The sequence below is a fragment of the Drosophila yakuba genome, chromosome 2R (assembly GCF_016746365.2).
Source record: "Drosophila yakuba strain Tai18E2 chromosome 2R, Prin_Dyak_Tai18E2_2.1, whole genome shotgun sequence".
In the NCBI taxonomy this organism is placed as follows: Eukaryota; Metazoa; Arthropoda; class Insecta; order Diptera; family Drosophilidae; genus Drosophila; species Drosophila yakuba.
In genome coordinates, this window is record NC_052528.2 from 7,348,274 (window position 1) to 7,373,480 (window position 25,207).

The window sequence follows — 25,207 nt, forward strand, 5'->3', positions numbered from 1 at the left end:
GTATGTTTTAAAAATAAAGAAAAAGTGCTTTTGTACTTATCTTTCCTTTTTAACGGAATATAACCTTTCGACTGATCGTCTTCAAATTTCTACTGCAGCTTGACAAGTTTTGCAGCAGAAATTAAAGTTTCATTTTCCGCTGAGAGGAAATCTTAGAAGTTTTCTTCTAGTTGGGCCACTTGACTCCCCTTCTCTTGCAGCTTATTTAGTTTTTTCTTCAATCAAATTAAGTGGAACAACTTCTGGGAGCCACAGATTTATTTACATGTTTGCTTTCTGCCAGTTTGTCCGTTTTCCCATTTTCTCACCCATCCTGACGCTACTGGCTCTGATAAGGTTTACAATTTGCTCCCAATTTGCTTTTCCACTTTTCCCAACTCACACACACATAAAGATAGACTGGAGCCTGCTGCTCAATTTCATTTTTACGCTCACCAATTTCAGTTTTGCTTCGCTTTTCAGTGCTGTTTTTCCTGTTTTCTGTCTTTTATTTACTTTCTTTTCGGGTTTATAGTTGGTTCATTGTTGCCCTCTTTCCATTTCTCACATTCCATCTCTATCTGTTTTAGGTGGGTGATGATGCTGACATAAATCTATGATGTATTGCCTTGCTGCTGTTGGACGGATACATTTTCAGCTCGACTCTTGACGCTTAGTTTTATGCGTTAAAATCCGTTCATTCTCGCCTGCGTTTTGCCCTTAAAGCTGCTTGGGTTCTAAATCAAATCAAAAGCCTGATGTCCCCTTTTTGGCATTTTTTTAAGGGCGTGTCGTCTGATGGTACAAAAGTCATTACGGAACAAGTGTTTGCCGCTTTCCCAGCGGACACTTGAGCATAATTAATGTGACGCCACGCCCACAGCCCGCCTCCAAAACAGGAAATGGCAACCGGAATAGATCCTCCCGCCTAGGGACTTCAGCCTCCGCTTCCCGCCCTATTTTTCTCACTCAAATGAAACTCTGACGCAATTGTCGCTCCCAAATTAATTTGTATAATTTTACAGTCGCATTTGGTTGATGAGGGGAAGTTCAGTGAAAGTTTGGTAGCACAAACGGGGAAGAGGAAACCGAAACTTATTCCCATGGGTTCCAGGACCTCGGAGAATTCAAATAAAGTTTGGTGGCACCAAAAGTATGCAATTATTTTGTAGGCCAACAACGAAAATGAGAAAGAGACTGGGAAGAGTAAATATAAGCAGGTAACAGCTCAAGCTCAGGAAGTCTAAAAACAAAATTTAGTTCATGCAAAGAAATAATAAATATACAACGTTAACCCGGAATAACATATTTAAAAGCGGTTTCTGGACCAAGAATATGCAGCCATTAATCTCTTCAATTAATTACTGAACTGCATGCCATTATCAATCGCTTTCAGCAGATACTCCGTCGTCCACTTTCAGCGTGATTAATATTTAATAGGAAACGCCCGGCACTTTTAACTATCTCCTGCAGCTCTAGACTTACCCTGCCGACCACCTATCAATTGCAATCAAGATGTAAATGCAGTTCCTGGGAAACTCGGGGAAAAAGTGGCAAGTGGCAAGTGGCAAAGGGGCAGCGGATAGAAAGTCGATGTTGCAACACTTGATTGACTTTCACAGCGCATTTATTTTGAAGCCTTCCTGCTGCCGTTGGCCGCAAAGCCAACTTTTCAACGACTTGGCTTAACTTTAAACTGCAGCAATGGGTAAAAATAAAAGAAATCGTGGCTCACACACACACTTTTAAAATCCTGAAACTTTGCTGAAAGTAAGTTTCCCACCCAGAAAGCTAGGAGCTGTGGAGTAGATGGAGCTAAGTTATTTAGTGCAGGTCTAGATACCTGACTATCCATTGAAACTAACAGATCCCAATAAAAAGGAAAAAACGAAAAATATATAAAACCGCATGGCAATAAAATGTAATTCCCTGAGATTTCTCCTTTGTCTGGCTGCGCTACTTGCAATTGCAAATTGATAAATACATTTCCTGCGGCAAAATAGAGTAGTTTTATATATCTCTACATTCATCAGGTGAGCCCATTTTCCACTCAACAAAAAAACCTGATGTAAATAATGTTAGCTTTGTAATTTAAACCGAACGCATAAATCACGCACAGACTTTAAAGTAACATATAATTACCTTCTAAAATTTATATTGCGTCTTATAATTGTTTATCAGAAAAACATTCAACTGTTTGAGTGAACTGAAGTGAAAAAGATTTTTTACTTTAAAACTATATTCTTGTTACATTAAAGTTCTCACTCTTTAAAAGTAATACATTTTTCCTCACTGCAAGTTAAACCTACTAGACCAGCTTTGTAAAGTGTGAGCACGTTTTACCCTCATGATTTGGTATGCTTCGCCGATTTGTTTCGTTGTGGGTGAGTTACACTCTGGTTGACTTTCCCGCTTTTCCGCAGCGTACTCGACATGTACCCTTTTTTTCCCGCTGACCTAATTTACGGCGCTTTCGATCGGGGCGCGACACATGTGGCTTAGCTGCTGTTTCTCTGGGTTTTGCCCCGAGTTCGTATCCCTTATAGGCAGGCTCCTTTATCCTTGGCCCTGCCGTCGATTTTTATTGCTGCGGCTTGGCCTTTTTCCCCTCGATTTCCCCCCCCCACACACCCTTGGCAGTTGTTTTGAAGTTTTGCATAGCATAGTTTCGGATTTTCCGGACCTGTCTCGCTCGTTTCTTTGGTAAACTTTCGGAGAACATAAATCACCAGAGCATAGTTTTCATTTCAAGTTTTATTTTTGTGGTGCTTCGGTTTTTTCTTCTCCTGGCTCCTAACTAATTGTGTCGGCATGTGTGCTGGGGGATAATTTGTTGGTCTCACTTCGGACTGGCTTTAAATTTATTGTTTGCCCAGAGAAAAGTGTCAAATGCAGACGATTTTCACAATCGGATGATGAATGATAAATTGTGGTATCCCCTTTCCCCGACAAACTACATGCTACACGAACTGCACTTTTGCAACTAATTATGTCCGCTCATTATTAACCCCGCTGTCGAGTCAACAAGAAAAGTCATTCTTGACATCCCAGAAAAGGGAAAGGAAACGGGCAGTGGAAAAAACCAAGGTGAGAATAAATTTTACTCACTTAAGCAAATTTGACAGACAGGTTTTCCATTAGCAAACATGCTTTTGTCATTTGCGCAAATTAATGCACGACAGTTGAGGAACAGTAGTGACGACGGAAAACGAGGGGCTTACAAAAAGCAGATGCTGTTTATTCGGGTAGCTCTTAGGGAAGGTCAACTGTATGTGCTGGCCTCGGCCTTTTATCATTTATTGTCTCGGGAAAACGAGGAAACGAGTCCTTAAGTCGATGTACAAACAATATGAGGGAAAAAGAAATTTTCGAAAACTTTACATTCTTATATTAGTGCCCAAAGTGCCACGCCCACACTTTTGAAAAATGTTTTGATATTTTTTCATTTTTGTATTAGTCTTGTAAATTTCTATCAATTTTCCAAAAAACTTTTTGCCACGCCCACTCTAACGCCCACAAACCGCCAAAAACTGTCAGTGTTTAAATTTCTTCTTCCACATCCACTAGCTGAGTAACGGGTATCAGATAGTCGGGGAACTCGACTATAGCGTTCTCTCTTGTTTTTTTTTAAAAAGCCTACATGCCTAAGGTAATTAACATGCCCCGAAAGTGAATCTTGCGATATACATATGTTGTTTTCTTGGAACTCTTAAATCTTAATTATACAACACTTTAAGCTTTAACCTTTACATTACATTTCTGCATCAGTAACAACTCATTTCATAGTATGTCGCCGACATTGATTTCGGTCTACACTGCCCACTTTAGACATTCAATTACCATTGAACCATAAACCATAATTGAAAGATCAAACGCTCAACACACACGCCGAATGCACACCCACCAAGGCACCCTAAAACAGTGTATGTGTATGTGTTTGGTTGTGGCTTTTCCAGCTTGCCACATTTGTCGCAACTGATAAAAGTCCAACATACACACACAATACAAATGGACAAAAGGCAAAACTGAGCCAAGGCGTAAGCGAAAAATGTGCAGAGCGCAAATAAATTACAACAATAATGACGCCAAACATGATAACAACAAATGGCAATGGGGGTTTAATGGTGGATTTGCAGGGGTGTAACGGACGGGGGGGATTTCTCCCAGAGCTGCAGGGGACAGGCGATTGTTATTGATCATCGCAATATTTTGCGCATTAAGCAGACGCAAGTCAAGCCAAACATATGCAGCAGACAGTGACGAAATCGGAGGATGGCTAAAAATATGTCAACAGGGAGAATTTCACCTAAACAGTGCCACATACTTTGTATAAAAACTTCCAGCGTTTTTATTCATTTTTAAAGATATTTATTTCTTTATAAATATCGTTATAAATTAAACACAAAACTAATTTAAAATATCCATTTATAAAATGTTTTCTATAAATATACAAAAATGATGATATGTAATTTATTTTTGAGACTATATTTTAATTACAAATATTTTTGCCAGTGCAAAATTGCTCGTCATGTCTTTTTATCCATTTGACTTGTTTACGCAAAAAGCCAAGGGATTCAGGCTGAGCAAAAGGATAACATTGTGAGGGCAGCCATTCAAAGTCCTGAAAGTCCTAAGCCATTAAAGCATATTAGTTTTCCACGCGGCCATATTGGGTGTCGGTGTGGGTGTCTGCGTCTGCCTCCCGTCCTTGTATTTCTATTTATTTTTGGGGCATTTTTGTTTACGCTTGACTGCACAATAAAAGTTTTGAAAAAGGGATTGACAATGTTGTTGCTGCTGCTCTTCTTGTAGTTAACGCCATTTTGGATTTGCATTGCCATTCGTTGTCTGTTTTTGTTGCTGCTTGGTTTTTGCGGTTTTTACGACACGAAAACCCGTTTAACATGCAACAGTTTTGCACGCTAATCGGCTCACATCGCGTATACGCAATATATTTTGGAGCTTACACTAAATCAATTTAAATGGCACGGAACAAGACACGATTACAACTGATAGAACTTTAAAAAGATCAAGTACAAGACTTAAAAATGTAACAATTTTTTAAAAACCAACGTTTTTGTTTTTAAATGGAAATGGCATAATTAAACGCTTTTCCTTTAATATCTTTATTTTAGCCACTGTCCCGAAAAGAACTCCCATTGCGTATACGCGACATTAAGCCAAGGACAATCAGCTAAATAAGCAATCGTTTCCTGTTTCCCACATTTCTGGGCCATTGACCGCAAATTAACTAATTAATATTGGCCTGTTCTGACACCATTTCCACGGCCCGTTCATTCCTTTCAGCATTTGAAGAGCGATTTTTTCATGGAATTTAAATGATGATTTCAGGGACCTATCTCACCCACTTCAGCTCTCCAAATAATTTAACAAAGTGAGCGCAAAAAGCACATGATATATAAAGAAAAAGCAGCGAAAGGAATGCAATTTATTTTCATAATAAAAATGCATTTTTATTACAAAATCATAGCCATGAAATCTAGTGCACGGACCCGCCGGATTTATGTGGCATTCATTATGCTGCCGGGACTCCCTATTTTCCATATATATTTGTATGCAGATATATGTTTGTATATGGGGCGGATAAAATAAGAGAGGGAAAAGCTTGTTTCGGCCAGGCCAAAAAATGTGTATTAAGCTATTTGCATTTGCTTTCGTTTTTCTGTTTGTTTGCGTGTTTGCCAGTTTGTTTTTGTGTGCAGCTGCTGCACCTGCAACAACGCAACGTGGCTCAGAATTTATGTATAAAATATAGAGCGCCAATAAATGCGATAAACTGACCCGCGGGCGAGTTTTCCCCCCGAGTTTCCTCTCTCCTCAACTTTTTCCATCGAATTTTATCCATTTAACCATGGCTATAGGCACATACCCCGCTTTTTTTGCTGGGCGTGTTTGAATTTAATCCCCATGACCCATTATAATTTGTGCAAATTTATTTGCGAGTGCTTAGTGCCAGGGAATGGAGGTGGCTTTCCATCTGGCCACTGGCAGATATCGTGTAAATAAAACAAATTGCCATAAATAACCCTGCTGGCTGCCATAAATCTCGGTTAAATGGACATTTTTGCATCTTCAAATCGTCGAGTGGCGAAGGACACGAGGATACGCAGGATACAAGATCCAGGACACTGAGTGAAATACATCTCTGCTGGTACTTCAAATCAGCAGAATGATAAAATACCACTAGACAAACAAATGACACGAATGGGGCATCTTGTTCGGTTTGGGAAAAAACCAAGGTCGAGCCCAGAATGAACCAAAAATACTCTTGCGAGTAATGATAACAAGGATCATTTTACAACAGATTTATTTTTAGGTAAAAATGTCAGTCTTAATTTTTGTTGATAACTGAATTCAAAAATAATTTAATGGGCTGAAGTCAGACACTTAATAGCATTTATAATTATATTTATAAATATTAGGGTGCCTGACGTTTTGACATCTCCCCTAATAATTTCTTTACTAAAGTCCCCTTAAAATCTTCATTTAATTCCAATAATCTGCACAGTTTTGCACCTCCCCTTCATTGCTATTTAATCCCTCACTTAGGTCCTATCATAATATTGTCATACCATCGATATGCACATAAAATGCACTTAGCAATCAAATTCGAATTCCGGATCATATATTAAGCAAATCCGATTTGGTTAACGTGCATTCAAGCGCAGTTTCAATCCGTTTCCCGATTTCCCTTGGTCTTTGCCGTTACTAACGATATGCGAATTCAATTTGAAAATAATAAAAATATCTATTCAAGTCAGACGCAGCTTCTTCTTTTTCTGCGACTGACTATGATTCCTGATTATGATTATGACTTCAGTGAGTGGAGTAGGTGGGAAGCTTCCCCCTTGTCGCCCCGCCATCCCTACTGGTGTTTTGATGTCGTTACCAGACATTGAACCGCATTAAACTATGCATAAATACACATTGCGTTGGCGATGTCGACACATATGGAACCCCCATATCCTCACTCCTGGGAAAAGTGGGAAATGAGGGCAGTTGCGAAAAGTGGGAGGGACTGAGAGTTAGCGACGTGCCAGAGGCGTTGGGAAAATGCAATTTGATGCAGACATTACGACAACATGACGATTTTATCGTCGAGTGTAGTGCACAGACATAAACATATCTCTACATATGGCTTACGCAGAAGGGGATTTTCCTCCTCCCATCATACCACCATACACACACACATAGGGGGCATTATTGCACACTCACATGCACACCCCGTTGAGTGGAAAGAATCTTGCACTCGCCGTGCCTTCGATGATGCTCTTAAATATTTGCATAAAAAACTACGTTTGCTGCTAGTCGTGGAATATGGTAAATGGTGTAGAAGTTCTTCTACTTCCCCCTGCAATGCCACACTAGCATTAACCACAACACCCAAGAAGAAGATGTTGCTGCAACAATAATAATAACAACCACGCTCCATAATCAACACGTACTTTAGTCCTGCCACCATTCTGCCCAGGATTTTCTTTGGCTCCACCCCACACACTCTCACACGGCGCAGTTTGCTGTTTCAGAGCTGAGTTCCTAGGTTCCTGAAGAGGAACGACTAAATGGAGGGCAAAATTCAGCGCATACTACACATTGCGTCTATATAAATAAGTATAACATTGTTGATATAAAGGTTTTCCAATTAATAAGCGAAATATTTGCGGAATGGAACCATAAAATTGACGTACGCATTTTTTCATTGCTTAGTGCATGCCATCGATCCAATTTAGCGGTATTTATCATATAATCAGTAATTGATGTCAAAGCTTTGTTAAATATACCGAAGAGAAGAAATATAGGTAATGTGGTATAAAAAGCGGCTATGGCGAAAACTGAAAATTTAGTCGCAGTTTTAATGAACTAGAATACAAGATTTGGTAATTTTTTCACATTTCGCTGTTTTGCCGAACAAGTTTAAATCATTTCAATTGTCAAACTGACAACACATTTTTGATTTACCTTGAAGAGCGCACTTCAGTTTAGCAATCAACGCATGCAAATTGCCAAGGCACCCGAGAACAATATTTCATTTCAATAAACAATAAACCATTTTCCGCAGCGAATAATATAAATATGTGCCCGAGTGTGGTCCGATTTCCAGAGCCATCATCAATAACCCGACTTCACTCGAACCGAATCGAATCAAATGTCCAGAACAGGAGGCAGCTAGTATTCTATTGGCACTCGATAAGTGAGGCTAAAACAATTGATTATTGTGTGTCCTAAGCACGCACTTTGCACTCGAGCCGAGGCAAATTCGAACGGAAACGTGAAGAAAACTGGTGCTGCTACTGGTACTGGTAGTGGTAGTGGTACAGGTTCCGTAACCGAAGGAAAACTCGACTGTCAGTTGCACATACGCCGAAAGCAAATTTAAATGTTAATCAAATGCCGCTACTGAGGAATATATAAGTACAATATGGGCGGAAAACCCAAAAAGATGAAACCGAAAATAAGAGAATCGAAGGCAAAATTTCGCATGCATGCACACGAAAATGAGTTTGATGTGGGGAAGCTCGACGATGAGCGGTTCACAAATGTAATTGACAGTTCAAGTGACAAGCGGGACGGTGGGAAAAGTAAAGGATTCTTTTCGTCCCCAATAAAAGGAAATCCACAATAAAAATTCACGGCAACACATCCTCTGTTCACTTTTCAAAAATGCAAAATGCGCGCCACAAACAATTTTTAATTAAAAAATCGAGTGGAAAAAGTGCAAAACTTTTTTGCTGTCCATTTTGTTCCGGTTGTTGCGATGCATTAAAATTAATGTCATTTTTCAGCAGTTTTTCAGCAACTCTTTTTGCGCCACCCATCTTACTTCAGTTCTCTCTGTGCTCCCATATGTTTCAGCTCGCCCGAACCACTAGAAAATTTGCAAAGTTTTCCTTTTTTCACCCGTGCAGTGCTTTTCCATTTTTGCGGTTGGACAACGATATTCCAGGCAACAGAATCATCATAAAGGCTAAGCGAATAATTGAGATCCGAGAGTCAAAAAAACTACAATACTCGGAATTGTTTACGCAAGGTAATGCATTTTGTATATCGAACAAGTGTATTCTTGTATGGCTTTAAAGTAACATGCAATACGCATTTTTGTCAATTTTGTTAACCGGGTTAGATGTTCTTCTTCATGAAACGAAGGAAAGCATCATCCTTGCCATCTTCAATGCCGATGAGGCGACCCCACTTAGCTCCTTGGTGCTCCAGATCCCCGATTTTTCTCACTATACGCTGTTTCACATCGCGAAAGCTCTTCAAATCTAGTCCTAAAGTCCAATCGAAAGACTCACTGACGAAAGGCTTTGTTAAACAAATTGTACCTACGTAAATTTTGGATATTTATACTCACAACATTCTGATGTTATTTTGTAAAAGTAAAGTAAAAATTGAAGTTTCGATGTTTCCTTGTAGAGTTTTGGGGTTTAACTGAAAAATTCAGGGGGCGTACATGTATTGCTTTAAAATTCTTTATCAGGGCACACTTTGTTCAAAAGCCTGCGCATGTATGTCCACTAAATGTCGACTAAGGAATGTAATTTTTTTCACTTGGAGGTGAAAGGTAGATAATCAATGTGCACTGCATACTAAAGCTAAAGTTTGATAGCATCTGGGCCTTAAGAAATAATTTAGCACGTTTCCTTTATTGTAAGCTGCATCATTATTTACACTTTAATTGCAACAATTTCCCGATTTGATGCCCAGGAAAGTGGGCGAAGTGCAGAACAACCTTTTCCCGCTTTTCCAGCATTTTTCTTGCTTTGCTGTGTGGGCGGTCATAAAATCATTCATGCCACATAAAGAGAACCTCAGTGGGAACAATGATGGCATCGCGAGCCAAAGGACGAGTGCTCCGGCCATATGATGTTACGCTTTTATGTTCCACATCGCCAAAAACAATGCCCGTGGCAACGAAAAGGAAAAAAATCATACCCATCATCGGAGTTTCCCGCCGCCAGTCAAATCAATTGGCTGCAAATAAAACACAAACATAGTGAGCGGAAAAGACTCTGCAAATACAAATAAATCGCAGCATTTCCGCAACGGTCATGCTCTCCCGCTTTTATGATTATTATATAAATTTTCCCTTGAAATGTCATAAAAAGCCAGCGCAAATAAAAAGCACCGAGGAGTGGTCTCGTCTTCCTCTTAATTTTTTTTTTTTGGTTCTTCTGTGTGGTTCTGATGATGATGCAGGAAAATGCGCACGTCACGAGGTAGAAGCCGGAGAAAATTTGGCTGGGGAAAACAGAGTGTTCGCCACATGTCCCGACCATGGCCAATATTCAAATTCGGTTGGATGGACTTATTAAGATGTTAAAACATGATTTGTGGCCTTCTCACGGATCCCATACCACACTTGCCCCATATGAAGTGTAAGTCCAAGTGCTATCGTGTGCTTGGTAGGTTTTCCCGGCAGTCGGCAGGCAGTTTATTCCTGCCGCTTATGAATTATGAAAGTTTCTTTTTTCAGTGGATCCTGGTTCAGTGTCCGGGCTTCAGTGTGTTAGCCACGCGTGTTGGCCATAAACGCCCCGCTTTATGGGCCGCCGAGCTTGGCAGATTGAAAGTGAAAAGTTAAGTTGAGCTGCGCCGAGTGGCTAGGGGGAAGGTCCCATTGGGGTCGCGTTATGGAGCTTGAAAAGCAGGCCATCATAGTGCGAGAAAAGATGGAAAATGGGCTAAAGTGCGGGCAAAGTAAGGCAATTACCCACTTTCAAAGCAAGCTTAATAAATCACCGATATCAATTTCATTGAAAGATATCATTTATGCGTTCACTTAAATTTGTTTCAGAGGCGTTCGTTAATATGTTATATAGAGCTAGATACTGGTATATTATTGAACTTGTAACAGATAAATATTTAAATTTGAAAAGAAAAACACATATATAATAAACTTAGGTATATGTCTTAGGAGAATCTTGCCAAATATTACTCGGTCGCAGCTCGATTTTTTAAAATCTTACAGACTCATCTTTTTGAAGAATTTTTACTGTTTTTCGGAGATATTACTGCCAATTCGTTAAAACTGGCTGGGAACTTTAAGAAAATGTTCATGATTTCCGTAAGCATGGTCAAACATATAACGAGGCGTTAGGCGACAGAAAGCTCGTTGATTTTTGTTTTTTATGGCTCACTTAAAAGAAAGCGGAAATAGTGAAAGGGCGGGGAAATGCGGGAAATCGGACAGCGAATTTTTAACGTGTTAATTCCAAGGCGGCTGCTAACAAGTAGACAAACAGAGCGGAAAAAAGGAGGAAACAGCTCGAAAAAAGTGACGTCCAATGGAAGGGGATAACGAAAAAGGGCCAGATGAGAAATGAAATCAACGGCGTTATTATTTGTTGTTTTAGCATTCTCTTGACTTGATAGACATTTTCTCCCCCATTTTGGAAACTCCACAGCAATTGCTTCTTGCTGTTTTACCCTCCGGCAGTTCCACTTCAGTGTGTGGGGCTGCTTTCCACAAATAAAATTTAATTGCAAACATAATAAAAACCAGAGGAATAACTTCATTTGCATTGCGAATACAAAAATTAATACAAATGACTCGGTAATGCTACTGTTTTGCGTTTGGGGTAATAATATGGTTTAGATTTTATTTCGTAGAGTTAAGGAGAGGTTTTCACAGAAAAATGGGATGATTGTTTAAAAAATTCAAAACCAATTTTCACAAATTTGTTGAAAAGTATGTAACAGGCAGAATGAAGCGTTTTCGAGTCTATAAAGTATATATATTTTTGATCAAGATCAATAGCTAAGGGTCCCTAATTAATTATTAAATTTTACACCATTCGAATTGATACTGAAAATCGAGCATGGCCAAAACCAAATTGGTGCTATCCAAACCCAATTTAAATATTCCAATCTCAGAAATCTAAAACAATGTTTCACAACCATTTCTAACGTTCTCGCACAACTGAAAACAACTGAATTGACCCACATAAAACGCAATTCAATTAGTAAACTGATTATATTTTAATTGGCCCCCATTAAGCAATGGATACCCGAAACAGGAAAATAAAACCTCACAAAGTGAGCAAGCTATTCGCAAATATCGAAAAATGCCCGAAGGCACATGGTTTGCCATGCTCACGTGGGCCACTTCAAAGAGAAGCCAAACAGCACATTACGCATACGCCTCGTTAGCCAGGACCGAGTAATATGGCCAAAGGCCAAACGAGTGCCAGAAACGGCAGAGAGCGTGCAAACATATTCAAAACAGCAAACAATTTGCAAATTAGTAGAGAATTTAAAAAAATAACATCCACCAACCGCTTACCGCAGAAATTCATTGTGTTGTAGACATTTACGGAATGTTTCGCTGCCAAAAATGTAGAAAAATTGGAGGGTTAAAAAATTGTTAGTTAGCTTATGTACTCCTTGGGCATGTGTTTTGTTTGCTGGCTGAGTGAAAATAAAACGGTGGTTATAAAATTTTATGTCGATTGAAATGTATGCGAGAGCAAATTTCCTTTATGGCTCCATTTTATTTACCTACTTGCAGCTCCTTTTGGGTCCTAGCAGCCTGCATTTCCGCATTGCGCGCCAAGGACATTATTCATTGTCTCCCTCTCCCCATTTCTTTGGGGGCCACTTGAGAGTGCAAGAGCAGATAATAATTCTTACATGTCCCAGCAAGTTGCAATTCCTGGTCCTTTAACTTGCCCCCCGCCCTTTTGGTTCCTATTGCTTACCCCATATCTTGTTTTTTCCTTGTTAGCCCAGTGCCTTTGTCTTTTGGCGTCTTTTGTCTTTCACTTATGCATGTGCGTTGGCCCAGCTTCCGTTCTCTGCGATTTCCACACTGTGGCGGATGCACCGAGAGAAAAACGTTAATAGCAACTGGCAAATGTGGGGGTAATGGATGTGTGTCATATATACCTCAGATGCCATACGAAATGTTTGATTTTTGGCACTTTTTACCTATATAAATAATTTTTTTCTAGCGGCTCTAGCGGATCTCATAATTTGCCATACTTTATCACCGCAGAAAATAGTTTATGTGACACAAATATTTATATGTATATAACTTTTTTTTCATAGTGTTTGTGTGGAATTTTATGACGAGTCGAGCCTGCCACATGAGCCCCCGAGGCGTTTGGCAAGCAGGACAAAGACAACGACAACGACAACGACAACGATGTCTCATAAAGTGCGAAAACTTAGGAGTAGTCACAGCTCAAGATGGAGCTGGCGCAGAACCTAAAACTGAGTCTGAATCCGAGTTGGGAGCGCTGCTCCTTTAATACTTTGATAATCCTTGGCTCCAGTCGAACTCACAGAGACACAAGCACAATAACTTTTGATACGCCGGAATTCCCTTCCCCGAAAATCGTCCTGCGATGTAGACAGCCATTCAACTTTGTTACTCGAGCTTTATCGCAGTTTCGCATGTGTTTGTTTCTATATCTCGCTGTGTGTGCGGGGCAAATTATATAAGCATGATAATATTGTATAACACATCGGATCCCCACTCCCTTTAGAGCCCCTAGACTGGGACAATGGCAATGGCAACTGTGGCTCCCTGCCAATTCACTTTGTCTAGTTTCAATTTCAATTTGATTTCGTGCTACTCGTTGGCATCATTTTGATTTGCTTATTTGTCCGACTCATGTTTATTTCTCTCCCTGCTCTTCAGACTTATCATTCGGCTTTCTAGTTAGAAACTTGTAAAATTGAGCACCATGCTTGCGGGCACTTTCCTATCAAGATATTGTGGAGAAATGTTTTACATTTTAGTCACTCTCCTTTGTGCCATTAAGCTAACAGTTTTCGGGCACTTAAGTTAAGATGGGAGTGGCAGGACATTAAAGGTTCAACTAGGGAACGTCTCAAAATATTTCAACACACAACAAAGGAATAAACCCCTTGCATCTATTGTTAAAATTTTTATTTTAATTTTGCGCAATGAAAAATCACCAATCTCCAAATAAATATAATGGGAAACGTGTAATTGATTGATCCGGGAAAGTTTTAAATTGACAACAAAAATATAATATTTCCTTTATATATTCTGTCACTTCCTGGTTTTCTCCTAGGGTATTATTTCCTTTTGCTGCTGCTGCATTTTCAACGAGCAGCGTTGGTGTTGGAAAATAACCGCAACAGCCGGTCCCAACCGCAAACGCTTTTTCATTCAAGCCAACACTTTCCACCCAAAAACAGCAGGAGGGAATTAAGCCACCAGAAAGAGAGAGAAACAGATAGGCCGCCAGATAGGGCTAGAATTTCCATCGCAACACGGTTCCAACTTCCGAACAGTGCCGTTATAATTACAAATTGATAACAATTCCTACGTTAATCAGACATATAGAAACATTGTTGCAGAGAGGCGCTAACCGAAACACGTTGCACATTCTCTCCGGAAGTGCAGAATTTGTGCTGTATTTGATGGACCAAGGGGTCCATGATAGATATAGTTTACTGCACATGTCGGTGTACATTCAGAAGCCTACGGAGCTCAAAATCGAATGAATAAGTAAGTAGACTCACAAATTAGTGATTATGGAGATGCATTAGCAACTTTAAGTAAATTAAATGTGTGTGTACACAGAGCATATATGAAGCTCAGAATAATAAGTTTATAAATTTAGCAATTATATGTCCATTTTAGTGCCCATAACATTTGGTGATTAGTAAATAAATTGAATAAAGTAAAATAAACCGTAGTATTAAAGCCTTTGTCCAAAATCATAATACGATTATGATGGGAAAAATCAGGCAGAACTCGAATTTCAAATCACTTTCGAAAGTGTAAAACTTGATTTAATTTAAAAATCAAGTATTAACGGGATAAACGAAATATGTGTTTTTAATTGGCTTGCTTTGCATGCGTCGATTTCAATTTATCCTTTTTCGATGTACGCACAGCTTAAGCTTAAAGCTATTAAAGCGATTTGATTTGCAGTATTTCCAATTGGTAGGCCAACACAGAAATGCCAAATCATGTTAGATGGTCTCATTAGACAGGCAGTGGCGATTTTGGCCCGTTGGGCTCATAAATTTAATTGATAATATTGTTGACAGGCGTGGAGAGCAGTGTTTGATGGTTAAGGCTTAGCCGGCGCCAAAAGCCGGGCACAAATATTTGCTTATTTGCGGGGCACACATCGGGCGATATAGCCACGTCTGCCGATGTCTGTTTGCCCATTAAACATTTGCGTTTGACTTATAAATATTTTATCGCACTGCAGTTGCAAATTTATGTTTAATGCGCTGCCTCATGTATGAATGTCTGAATACCCCTCGAAATCCACTCAAATTATGCACAACGCATGCTGAGAGCTCGGCCCTGGGAGCCGTGGCAAGAAGAGGAGGCGCAAGTGGGCGGAGCTAAGAGGGCGTGTCGGTTAAAGAAGCAGAAGAAGAAGCAGCAGCAGCAGCAATGATGCTGTATAACTTTACATAGACAATTATTTACAAGTGCGCAGTTAGCAAGCCAAAACCGAAATGGTTGTGAAAAGGACAGGTGGTTACGGCCGAAACTTTTGACACTCCGCAAAACCATAAAAAAACATTTTCTTTTAAAATAAATGGTTTAACCTTTTGAAATCGTTGCGATTTAGTCCTTGTAATTTCTTGCGTCATTTTCTTTGGATAATTATTGTATGAAAAATACACTTTAAGTTAAATTATAAAATGGGCACGATACGAAAGAGTATTTTATTTAACAGTGGGGATAAAACCTGATAAATCTCGCATAATACGACATACGACATCACCATGAAATACAAATTTCCCACCGCATTAGGAATACCCCGAGGGCGCGCATGGAAACATTTTCGGTATCCATCTCCCTTGGCATCCATCTGCATGTGCGAGTGCCAAAGTCTTGGTCTTAAGTGACACTAACCACTTTGGGGAAGGGGCTTGGGTGGAAGAGTGGGGAGCTGGAAGCTGGAAACTGTCGGCCGTAAAACCCACTCCAAAATAACCCCAAAAGCACTCCGCACTCTCCTCGAGTTGGTGTTATGTTTTTGGCTGCTGCTGCTAGTGCGCCTCTGCCTTTGTGGAGCAACTCAATCTAAATGCGGTACAATGACATCTAAAGTGTTTGGGCTAGCTTTTTTCCATGATGCCAACTTGTCAAGCGGGAAGCCCTAAACTACCCTCAGTGCCCCTACTTTTCCGCCATACATACATATATCTCTGAAGCTCTGTGACATTAGTTTTGCTTTCTTAGAAATGTGTCACGTATTTTCCAAGTGGAGCTGCTCAGAGGATTGTATATGGCTGGCATTTAACTTAAATGTATGTAGAACATTTTGGCATTACGCATGGCACACACTCAACCATGCCCTCTCTCTTTCTGCCCACTCTTCCTCACTCTTTCCCGCGCACAGCACATCGGCAATGTGTGTCAGTTGACATTTAAAGATCGTTAACAGTTTGCACAAGGTGCAGACTGAGTTCGGAGGTAGAACGCATAGATAGTCGTAACAAATCCTGACTTGTTCAACAAATCGTGTCCCTGCAACCCGTTGCCTTTTCAGATCCATTTAACCGAACAGCAGATGGAAAAGCACATGTAATACTATACAAGAAAAATACAGCTTAATATATTTTCATCGGTATTTCTTTTTTACAAATAAAATGCATTTATTTATTCTGGAGTTTCATGTAAAACCCATTTGGGAGACTTATTATAATTGATTTATTTTCTACAGCATATTAACTGTGCTTGCAAACATACTTTGATTTAAGACCAATTGATCATATTGCGTAAAACCACTCTGCTGATTTTAACTTTCGTATGTTAATCATAAAGTTATTTCCTCCGCCGTAATCGATGCAGACTCATTACCGCTTTACCCATTTTCTGTGCTAGCAATAACTCAGCAAAAAAGCCCGTGTAAATTGTTAAATGTATCTGCGTAAATACAACCTTCAATCGGAGAGCCCTGATTAAACCAATCGACCGCACTGGTTGAGAGGGGCTCGGAGGGAGAAAAAGTTAAGGCAACTCCCCCATGATGCCAACAAATCAGCACTTAACGTTAATTACGATTTTTTACGCTGATATGGCATTTAAAATGATTTGCTCCTTGTATTAACTGCACGCCGGAGTGGGTACGGAAAAAATAGGGGGGATAAAAATAAAACCACGGAGAGATTAATGAAATGCACGTCCGTTGTTGGGGAACAAAACTTTTGTTGGCAATTGACTGCAGACAAGAGGGAAACGCACACACCCATTCACACATGGGGAAAGCGCATGCAGTTGACATTAACTGTACTGCGCAGCTCGGGGTTCCCCTGGTTATAAAAAATGTCGCTCCAATTTGCTGGTAGTCCTGCTCCTGTTGCGGGCTGGCTGTTTCATATGCAAATTAGTGCTAGAGAGCGAAGGAACGGAAGCAATAAGGACCCCAAAAGTGGAGTCCTGGCTGCTGTTGTTGACTTAATTGTGCACGCATTAAATTGCTTAACCAAAGAGCTCTTGAAGGGGCTACCCCACAAGGTAAAACCTATGCTATTACTATTCCATGGGAAGCAGACTTGAAACTATTTCGTAATTTTAACCAAAAAGTGCCTGCATACTGTTGTTAATTGTGAAAGTAAAGGAATATAAGTTAACTTCAATTTCAAGTGCACATTCATTGACTAGGCATATAATATCAAACATTTTGCTAGAATTATATTATTTATTTATATAAGTGTTGTATTTATTTACTCGGCATTTATGTGATTTAAGACGTGTTCTGTAATTAAAGATAGCGCCATGTGGAAACTTGTGCATGTGATTTGTCGAACTTCTTCCGCCGTCGCACAAAACACAATAGTTTACATACACACACATAAATACATTAAAGTTACATTTAAAAACAAACAATAAAACCTCCCTTTTATACACATAATCCCCGCCCCATTTCCATTGTTGTTTCCACGCAGTTTGCCATTGTTATTTGTTACACTTCCAGTTTACATCAAAAACTGCTGTCTAGGCCTGCCATTTTCTCACTTTCACCCGCCGTTTTCTGTGTGCCTAGATGCCACTGCCACGCCCCCTTGGACCCGGGGCCGCCCACTCATCATTACATTTCATTAAGTCGGGCCGAAAAAGGGGGTCGCAGACACAGTCAAGTTTCGCTTTCGGCCTAAACTTCAGTTTCTGTTTCAGTTTCAGTTATGTTTGTGCTTCTGTTGCTTTTGTGTTTATTAAACGCTTTTCGGGGCGCGTGTTCATTCAATTTGTTTCTCCTTCAGCCGGGGATTGGGGCTCCTTGTGTTCCTGTTCTTGGACTGAATGTTATGTCTACATGCCTGCTTCTAAATAAACAGCTCCAACAAGGCTGCTGAGTGTGTGTATGTGTACTGGGAAAATCGTTTTAATTGTTGTGTTTAAATAACACGAGCTTGGAGCTCGAAAGAGAAATTGGGGCCAGCACACAGAGCGTGTGTCACGTGGGCGTATACTTAATGTGACGCATACGCCGCGTGTTCGTTGTGTTTGATGTCGTGCGACCGCGTCACATGAAAGCGAGCGAATGAAATATAGATGCTCGGAGAAATTTGCAGCTCATTTACCGAAAATCAAGAATGAATCCTTAGCCAAAAGGGAATCAATCGGAAATGTTATATGAGCTATTCAGTAAAATCAAATCAATTAGTAACAAAAAAGGAAATGGATTCACTTGATAAACCTTTACCTACAATAAGTCTGAATATCTGTAAATATTGTCTGCATCTAAGCTTAAAACATGATCAACTTACTTTTATCATTTAATCTGCGCTTTGACCTTCTGAAGCTAGGCCAAGTGCAAAAGTTTTCTGTGTTTTTATTAATTCCACGAGCATAGGAAAATTTATTGAAAATGCCTGTTGGCAGGACACGTAGCAAAGAAAACTTTTGCCAGCAAACGCATTTCTTTCTTTTTTTTTGTACTTTGTACGTGATCTCAGCGAAAAAAAAGCGTAATTAAAAACGAGAAGTCGCGGCGCTAGATATGTGTTTTTGTAATGGGAAAGGCAGTTTGGCTGTGGATAAATTTAGACAGCGTTTGCCATCTAATATGATAAATCTACTTAATCCAATAAATAAACAGCGGGGGAACAGACCGGATTGAGGCTTTGCGTTGCGTTGCGATGCTAGAATGCGAATCGTGCGTGCGCAGCAGGCAAGGGAAAGTGCCAAGTTTTAATTGTGAAAGTTCAGCTGGGGAAAACGTAGAATTGCGGGTGGAAACCCGTGTGGAAAGGTCTGGGAAAAGCTGCCACATAGACACACACACATTCACTCCCAGCAGGTGTGGCAAATTGCTGCCCGCACTGGAACATCGAAGCCCGCATGCGACAAGCCATGAATTCAAGTTGTTCTCTTCCTAAAAGCGGCAATCCACTGGGAAAAAAAGTTCAAGCTAAGCGGTATTTTATCGACATGTGTTAGATGCTAAGCAACAGCATCTTATCGCATATAAACCTTTAACCAAGTAGTTAAATCTTTCCCAAGGTTTCCAATATATATATCGAGTCTAAGATTTTCGAAATTTTTTTCTGTGGAAGGACGTAAGTCCTGCCATTCTGCCGCCGACTGCGCTGTCATTTTGCGTTACTTGTCATCAGCTTCATGCGTTTTGACATTTTTATTAGTTGAATACTCCTTAGCAGCACGCTCCATTGCCAGGGGTCTCTGTTCGGAGTTCTGTGTCCCGTGTCCTATGTCCTGTGTCCTGGGCCTCGTCCTCGTCCCCGTCCTGTGTCGTCTAATAAGTGTTTACTGCGTCATGAGGCGTCGGCAGTGCCTTAAAGCATCCCCTTTTAGTTGGAGGGAACGATTTCAGTTCGAGTGCTTTACAAAGTGTCGTTTTACAAAAACTGCACCCGAGGCCTTATCAATTCCCAGTCGATATCATTGGGTTTGTTTAGTTTTCCTCTATAAACAATTACATACACGACTGGATGTTGGAGACAAACACACTTATTCACAATTTGATGTATATCTTTAAATATATGGTATCAATTCTGACTCCACGTAACACAATTAAGCATTTTTGCCCTCTTTCTAGCCTAATAAAATATTACCGTTAAGCTTAATAATTTAATCCAACAACTGAGTTTTACCACATAAACTGCTAAACATTTGCTTCATATATTTGCTCAACTTTTCATGTTAAACAAATACCCAATGTTCGACATTGCCAATCGTGACTTTAATATATATACGCAATTAAACAGTTTAATTAGTCACGCAGCGGCAATTGCAACAACAAACACGGAAAACAACAGATGTTAAATAAATATTGGTAGTAAGTGCAGCTGAGATGCGAGTAAAAAACGCAGTTTAACAATTTACTGAGATCTGTTTATTCGGCGTAAAGCGAAAAGCCCATTTATCCGAATACTACAGGAAAAACAGGAAAAATTCGCACGATGCGGAACCCGCAATTGAAGATTTAATATTAACCTTAATTACAACATTTCCGGAATGTAGTTCAGGTAAATCACAAAGTTTGGATCTCAAAAGCAAGCTCCGACATTTTACTTTCAGCGCCGACTTTCACAACAGTTTTCCCAACTTCAAAGAAGGCACATTAAAAACGTTCTCAGCAGGAGGCAAGTTCTCCTCGCCAATGCTAATAGAGTGTCCGAGGTCTGGGGAGAAATTGCCAGCGATATTTATGACGAAGAAAATACCCAAAGTCATACAACGACCTCAATGTCCGTTTGCTAAAGTTGCCATAAAAGAAAGGTCCTTTTGCCCTGCCATTTCCATTCCCCGGGACAAAAAGTTTTAAGCATCTGGCGCTAGTCCAAATGAAGGCAAAAGGCAGCGAGAGCGAAACTTTTAAATGAAATTTTTGTGTTAAAGTTTTGTCAGGTGAGGCCGCAGGTAAGCAGCCACGCAATGCGACAACAGCAAGCTGGCCTAGGGTCAGCAGAGCGCCCAAGTAGTCCGTAAGCACCTGGAAACCACCACTTCACCCACCACCCACCACACACCACCCACACCCACCACCCACTTCATGAGCCACCGCACCACCGCAGCGGTCCACCGCACTCGCACAACATCAGCATCAGCATCACACCCGCCCGCCGGCCGAGGACACAAAGTTGCAGCTGTATTGTCACGTAAAACGGTGACAGATTCCAAAGACGACGATGGCAGCCAGGCAAATAACATTAAAACAACAAACAACAATGGGCCATTCTAGCAGCGGACCACATTCTCATCACCATTACACTGGGCGAAAATGTGCTACCTATCTTGTAACATTAGACAAAAAGAAAAGGATTGGAAAGTGTTCAAAGTGCACATAAAGTACTATCTTATCCCGATTATGGAATTGGAAATATTAGTTTTTGTCCTTCAAAGAGGAAAAGGCTCAAGCATAAGAAAAATTATAGTTTTTTGTTTTACTTTAACAAATATAAAATCTTCATAACACATTTTTAAGCTCTATATAACTCAAAGTCCAGTCTGTAATCTCTTTCAAGCACGTTCCCAAAAATAGCGTACTTTTTGCAAGTGTCCTGCTATGTCAGGTGGCTGTGGAAATGGCAGGATCTACCATATCCCTGGACGTGAATGAAAGTTTCGTTCTGTGACTCCTCCGACTTAATGGCAGTGGCCATACGCACCCACCCACCAGCGACTCTGTTCCTCTATCCGCAAAATGAAATTAGCAACACATGCCCACCCAGGACACCAGCCGAAAAAGGGAAATGTTCCATTCGGCAGCAGAAAAGAACATAGAACAGAAAACAGTGCAGCGCGTTCGTTTTCATTTTAAGTAATTACAAGAATATTCCCCTGCATACTTTCTGTGTGTGAAGGATATTCGCGCTCTTTGTGCTAATGCTCGGCTTGAATTATGACAGCCTCGGCTTTAGCAGCCGACCAAAAGAGCTAATGCGTTTTTAAATATGCTGCAGCGGAAACTCGGTTGGCATTAATTAACAGGCGACTGCAGACCACGAAGTTGTTGTGGCTTAGGATTTGGCGTATGGCGAAGAGGGTTTCTAAATGACTTGCAGACATTGCGGAGAATTTAAGGGAAGGGCTTTTGTAATTTCTGCATGTTTTATAAGGTATGTAAGGATGCAAAAAGCTGATGCGACTGCCCTGCACTTAAATAAATTTTCAAAAAAAAATGTACATAGAAAGCGGAAAGGTGCTATGCATTTGGCTACCACTAAATTACATAAGTAACAAAACTCTTATTCTGAACTTTTGCAAGCATAACAATGCCTTCTAACAGAAATCCAGACATAGCTACGAAAATCAATATGAGACACCCTGCAGATCCTTGAACAACTTATGTAGTTGAAGAGTCCGTGTGTGAACAGATAAGATGGAATCTTGCACATACCTGTTGCTATTTCCGCTTCGCTTTCTAGGGTGGGCCACACGGCGTATGCTCGATATTGGGGATACGGTGTAGGAACACTCACAGGCACTATCACACAATATTTGTTAAGCCGACACATACACTCGCGACACTTAATTCCATCTTTAATTTCAATTTCTGGCACGCTTATATGTTTGCCCAGCTATTCGCAGGCACAGAATCCCGAAACGGAGGCCCGAGAAAAATCCTTGGCGGTAATCATGCAGTAAGCCGCACTTGTAGCACACACATACACACTCGTCCTGGGGTCAGGCGTCCTCCAACGGAGTCCTTTTCGGGGAGGACCTGCCTCGCCTTTGTTGGCCAAAGGAAACAGCTTGAAATGCTATTAAAATATAATCTTCTGATAATCTGCACTTAATTTCGTGCGCCAGCCCAAAGGAGAGGAAAGACGTTTATGTGTCCTGGCCGTCAGCTGGCTCGTCCTTGTTGTTCGCCTTTCTTCTAGAGCTGGCTTAGTTGTTCCCCCAGTGAAATCTTTTAATTTTTTGCACTACAATTTGTTCTCTCACTTCGTTACTCTGTTGTATTGCTGTTTTTATTTTTAGTGTTTCAGTGCAACGTATTTTTCGCTCGCTTTGTTCATGTGGGACTCTAGATTTTTTTGAGCTTTGTGTAAGCTTCACGCTCCGCTGATTTTTAATGTTTTGCCGCACCCGTGCAACAAACTCGTTCATGTGCGTGGGTGTTGATTTCCTTTGCTGCTACCTTTTGATAGACCCGCACTCTGTTTTCCTTCCGCACTCGCACTCGCACTCGGACTCGTCTATTGCCTTTTTTCGAATTTATCAAATTTTCCTCTGCTCTCCCTTCAGTTATTTTCCTTTGGCCTCCCTTCTCTCCTTTTTTTAATCAAATTTCCACTTGATTGGAGTGACGACAATTTAGTTGATTTCCGGTTGATGTTGATGCTTCTGTTGTGGCGTGGAAAAAGGAATAGGGAAACGGAAAGAGAAAGAGAAAAGAGAAGGAAAATTGAATTAGTAAAATATATTTGGGAACTGAATATATGGAAAAATGGTTCCTTTCTTATAGGTATTATTTTTGACCCTAATACTTGTTTACCCTTAACATTTGCAATCTAAAAGACTTATATCACAGCTAGTAATTATACAAGTTCTGTAAAAATGTAACTGTCCGAAAATCACCTTAATAAGCACTTAGTGCATGGGGCCGACAGCACTTTTTCTTAATGGTTCCGATCCCTTTTTACATAATGGCCATTTCATTTCCTTTTTAATTTAATTCCAAGCGCTTTGCGAGTCGCATATTACTTAATTTCCCCGCTCTCGACTGTCAGTTTCTCACACACCGCCCTCCATTGGCCCAAAAGCTCATCCGCCTCTTCCGCTGATCCTCTTAGCAGGACATTGCCTGGTGTGTATGGAAACATTTGACAAACCCAAAATGCACACCACACACCCGCAAAAATGGGAAAATGTTTTCCATTTTCGCTGATTTCATACCAAGTATTTTCTTCCTGCTGTCGCCTGCACGAAATTATAATTGTGCTCTCATCTCGCACCGCAGACAGTAAAACATTTAATTTCCTCCTCGCGGATGCCGGCTTTAGAAAGGGACGGGGCACGGGCAGAGTGAAAGAGACGGCAGGCGAGGCCTGCTATAATTCCTTCCGGTTATTTTTGCCGCCAAATGGCGTTTCGTGTTTCTAATTCCTCGCAAAACCTATTTACTCTCCCCCTGAAAGTTGCAGCATACCCACTCGTTGTTTGTCGCTTGGAGATTTACAAAATAAAAAAAGAAGCCATAAAGAAAATTACAGAAAAATTAAATCACTTCGCCCCTATACATTCCTCAGTCTTGGCAAAATTTCTTCTTTTTTTTCATTTCTGTGTGCTTTTGGCATTTATGCTTCATTTATTTTTGATGGTTTTTGCCAACGCAGAACGTAAATGGTTTATTTGGAAATTGCGCGACGCAAATATATTACGTGCACTTGTGTTCCTTTATGGTCTGGAATAACGTAAAATGTAATGGGGATTAAACAGAAAACGTTGTGCTTAAATTCAATATTTACTTGGACATTTTCGAGCCGAACAAGTAATACTGCGCACATATAAATCAATTGGCGTCTTTACTCCAATGATTTTATTAATGAATAATATTTTGATATCAAAGCCAAGCCACTGCCAATTAGTTGCACTTAAGTCTCAATCAAATAATAATTTCCCACTCAAACGAGTGGAACTCTACACGTGTAGTTTAAGCTTACGTTTGTTTCATTAATGAGAATCGCACACTTGATGAGTTGCACTTTGACAATACCACGTTGCACACAGTGTGCTTAAATATAATCGCAAAATGCTTGAATGAGCCTTTTCTCTGCCAAATCAGCTAACGAGCCTCCACATTGCATTAGCCTTTAAGAGCCGGTGACAAATTTTCTAGCGCGCTAATTAATTAAATTATATTAAATACCTGAGGGCCGGGAGGGGCTATAAAAAGTACTGACTATAAAAACGCATCAACTGTCGCTTTATGAATTCGTGCTTTTAAAGCCGTCGCAGCTAAAGAGCTGCACAAACACAAAATGTTCGGAGTGTGCGGTCTCATTTTCGAACGCATTTTAATGAGGTTTCCACAGGAGAGGGGCTGCTGCTGCAGCGCAGACTGTATTAATTAAAAAAGGGTTTCCATGAACTCTGCACCCGGGCTAAAATGTCAACCAGGCGTTGACCCAGAAAGGCGAAAAACTGAAACTGTGGCGTGCGTTTAAGGCTCGCTTTAAGGTCCTTTTTTCTTCTTTACAGAAAGTGTTACACGTGTCCTTTGCCTGTGCGTGTGTTTGTGCATGAGCTGATGGCCCCTGGCTTTGAGGAACACAGTTTCAATTT

General features: G+C 40.4%; 3 protein-coding genes across 5 annotated transcripts in view; 1 reads left to right on the plus strand and 2 right to left on the minus strand.

The window, feature by feature from the left end:
* LOC6529563 overlaps positions 1-25,207 on the minus strand; it is a 124,424-nt gene that overhangs the window by 97,303 nt on the left and 1,914 nt on the right. For all 3 annotated transcript variants that reach the window (XM_039373189.1, XM_015196616.2, XM_039373188.1), the window contains exon 2: positions 22,314-23,266. The gene's annotated coding sequence lies outside the window, so the exon portion shown is untranslated. The remainder of the gene's footprint in view (positions 1-22,313; positions 23,267-25,207) is intronic.
* LOC26535258 lies at positions 2,748-3,349 on the plus strand. Its single transcript, XM_015197401.2, is given in 3 exon segments — positions 2,748-3,066; positions 3,121-3,180; positions 3,182-3,349. Coding segments are annotated over 3 exon segments (282 nt in total). The 5' UTR covers positions 2,748-2,898; the 3' UTR covers positions 3,236-3,349.
* LOC6529566 lies at positions 9,016-9,453 on the minus strand. Its single transcript, XM_002090527.3, has 2 exons — positions 9,353-9,453; positions 9,016-9,292 (listed from the first exon to the last, which is right to left on the minus strand). The coding sequence occupies exons 1-2, from the start codon at positions 9,355-9,357 to the stop codon at positions 9,118-9,120; spliced, it is 180 nt and encodes a 59-aa protein (XP_002090563.2). The 5' UTR covers positions 9,358-9,453; the 3' UTR covers positions 9,016-9,117.